Source organism: Xiphias gladius, chromosome 17, assembly GCF_016859285.1.
Source record: "Xiphias gladius isolate SHS-SW01 ecotype Sanya breed wild chromosome 17, ASM1685928v1, whole genome shotgun sequence".
NCBI classification, from domain to species: domain Eukaryota; kingdom Metazoa; phylum Chordata; class Actinopteri; order Istiophoriformes; family Xiphiidae; genus Xiphias; species Xiphias gladius.
The window spans coordinates 27,199,795-27,208,449 of NC_053416.1; the positions used below are offsets into that span (position 1 = coordinate 27,199,795).

General features: G+C 37.3%; 1 protein-coding gene across 4 annotated transcripts in view; it reads right to left on the minus strand.

Annotated features, from left to right (window-relative positions):
- The window catches only part of cblb (Cbl proto-oncogene B, E3 ubiquitin protein ligase), a 55,141-nt gene extending 51,849 nt beyond the window's left edge, over positions 1-3,292 (minus strand). For all 4 annotated transcript variants that reach the window (XR_005709176.1, XM_040149521.1, XM_040149520.1 and 1 more), the window contains exons 1-3: positions 3,038-3,292; positions 1,674-1,851; positions 853-1,103 (exon numbers count right to left, since the gene is read on the minus strand). Coding sequence is in view for 3 of the 4 variants with exons in the window: in XM_040149521.1 (XP_040005455.1) it covers positions 853-1,103; positions 1,674-1,841 (419 nt within the window). In the remaining variant the exon portion in view is untranslated. The remainder of the gene's footprint in view (positions 1-852; positions 1,104-1,673; positions 1,852-3,037) is intronic.
- Between the last annotated feature and the right edge of the window lie 5,363 nt (positions 3,293-8,655).

Genomic DNA, 8,655 nt, shown 5'->3' on the forward strand with positions numbered 1-8,655 from the left:
AGAAACCAGAACCGGTGGGTGTCCTTCCTGTAACCCTGGTGAAAGGGGCAAACTTTCCACTATGGATCTCCATCATCACATGTTGATGTATTATTAACTGTCATAACAGTGACATGGCTGAGATCGAACAAGACTGTACAGTCTCGAGTCAAGATCATTTTGGAGGAACTACTAGTAATTATGTCTGAAATTACAATTACTACACTCGATTAGATTAGATTAGTAATTTACATTTTAATGAAGATATAGTGAACTCTAGAACTAAGAGTATTTTTTGTTGCTTATGAAAACTAATTTTTGATATTGCCCGACAGTTTTAGCTCTGAAACTCAATGTGACAGATATGAGTGAATTGTGGATTTAAATGATGCTGTGGGAGGCTGGTTCACACTATGATACACATCTGTACAAAGTTAAGCTATGGATGAAATGTAGCTTCACCTAGTTTCGAGGAACTGAAACATTCAAAAAAACATATTTTCCACCATTAATGTATCAAAATAAAAATGCTGATGAAACTCCAGACTTAGGTGTTAATACTAGGACAGTTCTGTCATCTCTTGTCTTGCCTCAGTGACCATGACTGTTAGTGAGTAAGAAAATGAGTGCAGTGACACCAGACAAAACTCACATCCTGTCTCTTATATTATTCTAAAAAGGACAGTGACAAATGAATAGACAGCATCCTGCAGCATCTACTGTATGTTTCTAACCAACAGAAATCGGCACACAGCCTTGGAACTATTTCCCCTGAACAGAGTGTAACCTCAGAACTGCTGCCACGAAGAAAAATGTTAATGCTTAAATTATCAACAAAAGATAAATATATTCTCTCATCAAAAGTTCTCTTACCTGTCCTGTGACTGCTCTTCATACATCCTCTCCTTTCCCTCTTTGAAGAGCCGGATGGCCCGTTTCGATTTCTTCATAAGGCTATCGATGTAGATTTTAAAGTACTCATTCTCACTGAGTTGTGTGAGTCTCTGGTTCTCTTCATATTTGCCCAGTATAAGCCGCAAGTGCTGGTAGGCATCAGGTAAGATATCCAGGATGTACGGTGGACTGTTTTTCAGCTGGAGTCTGGGATTTTGGCATAGCCGGACCTGTGGCAAAGAAATCCATTGATAAATGTTTGCTTGGTGCTCCAACATTTAGTTGTGTTTAATACATTACAAAAAGTAAGCCGACATTTGACACAACACAGTAAGATCAAATGTTAATATGATCGTATGTGAAAGGCAAACACTAAGGTACCAGTGAGGTCAACAAGGTAAAGAGTATTATACAAATTACTTCATTACTTCATTACTTTTATTGAAAAGATACATATCTCCTGAGTATAAGCATTGTTCAGCCAACTCACTAACAATGTAGTCAGTATCTTTGTTGAGTATCTGGTTGAATTAGATTAATTATCAGTCTTCTGCTGTTCTTGGGGACACCATCAATGAAATATCATAGAGTTTGAGAAATATGTGCCAGCCAATATGTGTAACATTAGAGGGTATCAAACAAATGCTTGAATTAATTAATTACACCATCAGAAAATATGAGCAGGGAACACTTGTGCACCGATTAGCATTAGCTCCACCTCTCCATGTGCATTTACAACAAAGATTGTGCCTACTACCATCTAAAACACAGGTCTAACAGGTTTATCACTCCAAACTTACAACTTTATCCATGAGTTTCCAGGTTTTCTCCACAGTCCGCCGGTCGGCAGCTGCTTGCTTTGGTGGTCCCACTGCATCCTGGATGGCATCAATGATGCCTAAAATCCGACCCTTACTTCGATTTGGTCCACGTCCGCCAGGGTTTCGGCCACTTAGAGCAGTTGCCATTTTCTACACACTGTGGCAAAAAAGGGACCAAAAAAAAAAAAAAAAAAAAAAAAAAATTACCACAGTTAAAAAATACTAAATTCCTGATGATATGTTTAGAGAGTGTCCTGCTGCATTGTCCTAAAACTTTTTTTTTTTTCAGTATGTAAAAACAATATGTTACATATATTATTTGGCTCCTATCCATTCACAGATATTTTATTTTTGGCCTTTTTTGGGGCTAGATGTTATTTCCAATTGTTTTGGATTTCAGATAGAACTCTTCAACTTTAATATGAAACAAAAAAGGAGAGATGGATCTCTTTGGTCAGATAACAAAAATACCCTTCAAGGAACCTTTACAACAACACAAATGCTGATTTTATTACCACTGCTTCTCCCTTAAATACGTTTCATAGGATACCTGAAAGATGTCTTTGTGTTTGACCAATGGCTACTGGGCCTGTTTGTGAAAGGGCTTCAACAACCACCAGAGGTCTTTGAAAGTGTTCAGAGGGTCCCATTTGAATGCAGAATAGTCCAGCGTCACATTATTTACTACAGGTTACAATGCTAGGAGAATGTGCTGTATTATTCTCATCACAAGTGTGATTCTACTTCACTTGTAGTATAGCAGTGATGAACGCGTAGGTATAAAACTTATTTCAAGTGCTTATAATACAAAGTGGGCTTCATTGTTTTGTGCCTGTATGTGTGGTTGGTCCATGACATGACAGTTTAACCCCTGCTTTCATGCATGCTATTGTCTTCCCTCAAGAGTGTTTTTGTCCATTGATTTTTGATTGAATTTTCACAAATTAATAATTCACGATTTAACTGCAAAATGAAACTGTAACCAGATTACATACAAAACAAACTGATGATTATAGTAATTCGATTAAATATTAGTTTGCACTTATAACTGGTAATACTGAGATCTAGTCCTATGTGGCCTTTGTGCGCTAGTTTTACTCGTGTTTGCAGGGTTATCGGGTGTTACTTAGTTTAGCTGTTTTTAAAGTACCATACAACCATCATACATTGTTTCGTTTTATTTTGTTTGGTTGATTTTATAAGCGAGTCTGAGCTGCCAGAACAAGTCACACAAGCATTTGAAGCCCACAAAAGGGCATCCCTTTCCAGTCACCGTGCCGTTTTCAACAGGAAATCACATGAATCGATCATTGGGGGTGGGGGAACACACAGTTCTAACTTACCAAACCACCAGGGAATGTTTGCTGGGATCCCTGCTGAATTTGATTAATATCCAGCGCACAAAAAATAAGGAGTGTCCAAGTGTCCAGAGGAAAAGAGTGTCACGAAAAGTATCCAGCGTGTGTAATCCTGTTAATTCACTATAAGACTTCACTATAAACCTTCCATATTTTACAGTCGACTTTAAAAAGCTTTTCCGAAGTAGCTGTTGGAGTAGTTGGATAAACGCGAAGCTGGGAGGTCTGTACAGTATGTTTTGTGGGCTACAGCGACATCATTGTAAAGGTAGCTAATATAAAAATTGTCACATCCAGTTGAATATTTCATAATAAAACCCCAGTTGAGGAACAATATCGTTTCCGTAAAATGTGTATTTTGAAGGTGTTTACTCACGTTTTATTAAATTGGGGCGCTCAATTAATTGTTTTAAGTTAATAAATGTTTTTCCAATCTCCCCATTACTTGTCCTTTCCAATAATGTCAAATTCTCTTCTCATCTAATTTGAAGGTATTGTATTACTTCCTGTACTTTCTGTCTACGTTTTGGCTGGCTTGATGCAGCTGTTCCAGCGGTGGGAGGGTCAATGGGAGTGTGAAACAATATTTTCCAGGAACCGACCAACGCAATAACAGCAGCGACGAGACACCCATTGGTGCAACTGTGAGGTTGTCACTAATGTCAAGTTTGACAACCTCAGAGAGATCAGCGACCCCCGGTCTCAACTATCAAGATAAAGGCTTTTTGATGGTCCCCATAACAACAATATTGTAGGATCACTGTAACATCATAGTCCTGAATGTTCCCCTAGTGAGCTTTTTAGTGATTTCAAAATAAATTTCTTCTTTCTTTCTTTGCTTTTATTGTTTTCTATTTTATGATCACTATAAGACCATATTTGGACACTATAGGCACGAGCAGCCTAAAGTGCACATAAGTGACCCGCATTTTTCTATGTATTTTAATTTAATAGAATCTTTACTTACTTACGCTTGACGTCAGTTAGAGTGTACATTGTATGATTGCTTCCCATCACGCACCCAAAACTCAGAGACGTCATGCTCTTATTTTGGAGGTACACTGGCCAAACTTCCAGTGTTGTTCTGTCTTCATGCTCGTACCTTGATGCAAGCACAGAAAAGAATGATAGAAGGGCCGCTCCCAAAGAAATCCACACAACTCCTCTCACTCTCGTCAATACGAGAAGTGTTGTACCGGAAACAACGCAGGAAGCAGTGTGGGTGTTATAAAAATGGACAATATAATAACCATAAGTAGAAGCAATTATTATTATTATTATTATTATTATTATTATTATTATTATTATTATTATTATTAATACAGTTATGTAGAGGTAATTAAAACAAAATAATCATAATAAACCATTAATAAACTTTATAAGAATAGCCTTATATCAAAAATAAAAATGGAAAGCAATTACTACAACTGTAACTGTAGTAATTCCACATGGAATTAAAACACATAGGCCAAGATAAGTCAAAGGAAAGTAATTAATGAGCGTCTCAGACACATACCAAGACCAAGACAGGAGTGGTTTTTGCTGTATGCTTTTTGGCAACCGCAGTTATTAGTCAGGGACTGCTACCCGGCTTCAAATCTCTGTTGTAACAACCATATAGGAAGAGTACTCTCAAAAATATTTAACTGTGTATTTATTTTATAGTGCAACATTGGCTGTTAAAAATTTTATATAGATATTTTCTCATTAAATTACTTAGAAATTAAAGATGAAATGACACCTTGAATATTAAATTGTTATTTGCCCCTTGCAGCAAATCGTGCCTGCACTGACTTTTTCAGCTATTTATTGATATGGTAATCTTGACATGAAAGACAAGAATACTGCTGAACATGTTGTGCAAGTGGCCAGTGTAAAAGCTGGAGAAATGTGTTAAGTTTGGTGAATGGTAGAATGCTGTATGTATCTCTGTAGGGTTTAAATTCAGTCTGACCGCTGCCTTAGAAAAACACAGGATTATTTTATCTCTACTCACTTTGATCTCATAAATCCTTTAAAGTAGCTGTAATTAAACATGTTCTTAAAAAGCCTACTCTTGATCCAGGTGTTTTAGCCATTTATAGACTGATATCAAAACTTCCCTTTCTCTCTAAGATCCTTGAGAAAGCTGTTGCCAAGCACTTGGGTGACTTTCTCCACCGTAATAGTTTATTTGAGGATTTTCTGTCAGGATTTAGAGTGCATCATAGCACTAAAACAGCACTGGTGAAAGTTACAAAAGATCATCTAATTGCATTGGAAAAAGGATTTGTCTCTGTTCTTGTCTTGTTAGATCTTAGTGCTGCATTTGACAGTATTGACCATCACATCCGATTACAGAGACTGGAATATTTAATTGGCATTGAAGGAACTGCTCTCAGCTTGTTTAAATTCTATTTATCAGATCGATTTTGGTTTGTGTACGTTAATGATAAATTCTCCATATTCTCAAAAGTTAGCCACAGAGTTCCACAAGGTTCTGTGCTTGGGCCAAATATATTCACCCAATATACGCTTCCTTTAGGCAATATTATTAGGAAACACTCCATAAACTTCCATTGTTATCCAGATGATACCCTATCTTTTCAATGAAGCCTGATGAAACCAATCAGTTGGCTAAACTTCAAGCATGCTTTAGGGACATAAAGACCTGGATGACAAGCAATTTTCTGCTGTTAAATTCAGACAAAACAGAAGTTATTGTACTTGGCCCCCCAACATCTCAGAAACACATTATCTAATTATATAGTTACTTTAGATGGCACTGATCTGGGCCTCCAGTACCACCGTTAGAAATCTCTGAGTTCTCTATGATCAGGATATGTACTTTTACTCCCACTTAGCACAAACTACTAGGAATGCCTTTTTTCACCTACGTGACATTGCAAAAAATCAGGCACATCCTGTCCAAAAGTAGAATGGGAGGCAGAGCCTTCAGTTATCAGGGTCGTCTACTGTGGAACCTTCTTCCAGTTTGGGTCTGGGAGGCAGAAACCATCTCTACATTTAAGAGTAGGCTTAAAACCGTCTTTTTTGACGAAGCTTATAGTTAGGGCTGGCTCAGGGTTGTCTTGAAACATCCCATAGTTATGCTGCTATAGGCCTAGACTGCAGGGGGACTTCCCATGATGCACCAAGCTCCTCTCTCCTCCTCTCCCTCCCCATCCATACTAACTTTGCTTCTTCTCTCTTCGTTGTTTATTGCTTTCTCATCTCTCTCGTCTCTCCTCCTGTTGTTTTTTGCAGGTATTTCTGCCTCTGGGGTTGCAGAGTCTGGATCTGTGACTGCAACCCACTTACTGACCCCATAATCCTGCTCAGCACGCACTGCTTCAGTAATTATTATTATTATTAGTATTATTATTAGTTTTATTATTAGTCTTATTCATATTATAATACATCTTTACCTGCATTATGCTATGTTCTTCCTTCCTGCTCCCCCCACCTCTCTTTCTCTTGCTCTCTCTCTCCCTCTTTCACTCTCTCTTTTCCCCCACCCCACTACCTTTCTCTTTCAACCCAACAGGTCAGGACAGACGGCCGCCCACCATGAGCTGGGTTCTGTTCAAGGTTTCTACCTGTTAAAAGGTTTTTCCTTGCCACTGTCCCCAAGTGCTTGCTCATGGGGGAATGTTGGGTCTCTGTAAATATAACTATAAAGAGTATGGTCTAGAACTGCCCTGAGATAACTTCTGTTATGATTTGGGGCAAGATAAAAATAAAACTGGATTGACTTGAATTGAATTGAAAAATGTTGATAGTAAGTTGGCAGCAAGTTGGCAGCAAGTTGTCAGCAAGTTTGTTGATTATTATGTCATGTCACATGCTGCTTGTATGAAACTTTTGAGCTATAAAAGCATATATCATAAAGAATATATGAAAGACAGGCACAGCAAACATTTGCCATCAGTGTAGTCATTTGGAGAAATAAAAAGATTAAACTGAAAACTTAAACTGATTTTAAAAGTGCACATGAAGTCTCACATTGATATGTATGGTCCAGACAGGATGGTTGTTGTGACCCTCCATGTCCATGTATTAAACACTTGAGCAGCCTCCACCTGTGGAAATATTCAGATCCTTCACTTAGGTAAAAGCAACAATGTTGCTTTATAAAAATACTCCAATAAAAGCAAAAATTCGGCTTCAAAAATGTCACTTAGGTAGAAGTATGTAAGTACTGTTAACAATATGTACTTAGAGTATCAAAAGAAAAAGAACTCATAATCAGAAAAATGGTCCCTATTAGTGATGTACTATTATATATTATAAAATTTGATTATTATTACTGATGTATTACCGTGTAAGTAGCATTTTTGCTGTTGTAGTTGGTTGAATTGGAGCTAACTTTTAACAGTTTTATATATTGTTGGGTGGGCATTCTACAACAATCATGTTGTATAGCCTCATCATATATTTTCTATGTAAAATTGTACTCAATAAAGTAACTGGTAACTAAAGCTGTCCAATAAATGCTGTGGAATAAAAGGTACAACATCTCCCTCTGAATTGTGGTGGAGTAGAAATATAAAGTAGCATGAAATGGAAATACTCAAATAAAGTACAAGTACCTCAAATTTTTACTTTGGTACAGTACTTGAGTAAATGTAATTAGTTACTTTCCTCCATTGTCTTGATCTGTCCCCTACAGTCTCTTAAAGCCTTGGTGGAACCTCTTTAAACAGTATGACATCTTTTTGGCAGTTGGCTTTGAGATAATTACATTAGGTTTGAGGAAATTCTCCTTCTTTAGGTCTATTTTCTTTCATTAAGTGTTTCTTCTTTCGTTTAGGCAGTGTATCTACACAGGTTATACTCACATGTCACTCACTATAAACAATAGTTCACTGTCTGTTTCTGGGATAGTTGTTAAGGTACTGATAAGTAGGATAGCCATAACAAACAGCCTGTGTCTCTGTGTCTCATGGTCAGTTAGTCTCTCTTAGTGGGACAGAGGTAATTGGGAATATACAACATAAGTTAGGTAAAATGTGAGTTAGTGTTTAGGATTAGGCACCCAATAGAATCCTCACACATGTATTGATGTGATGTAGTCCCATGAAGAATTTTATTTATTTTTACGATATTTGGACATATCTTAATTATTACGTAGTTATAGGGTTAAATGTGGCCTCCGGGAAGGATTCCTTCAGATTTGGGGTGGCATTACAATGGTTGAAAAATTGACATTTGTATTGCTCATCACTCTTATCCTCGATGCATTGAGCATCAATAAATGCTTTTGCTTAAGCCAGCTGGGTCTCCTGAACCTTCTTCCAGCAGCTCACAAGATTTCCATCTCATTAGGAATCATTCTCATAAAGCTGTAATGACAAAGGAAGATGGTAAATATTACATTGGTCATTTATTACTTCTACTCGTCCACTCTTGTCTATTTAGTATAAGGGAGGCCGAGGCTCATCATGACATACACTGAAAAGAAGCTTATAAAAACACCCTGGACAGGTAAGCAGTTCATCACATTAATGATAGAGATACCAGGTCACCCACAGTTTTACTTCACAGTAGCTTAGTTTCAGAGGCACCTGACTGGTATGTCTTTGAAACATGGGAGTAAAAACATAGTAAAGAGGAAAATATTT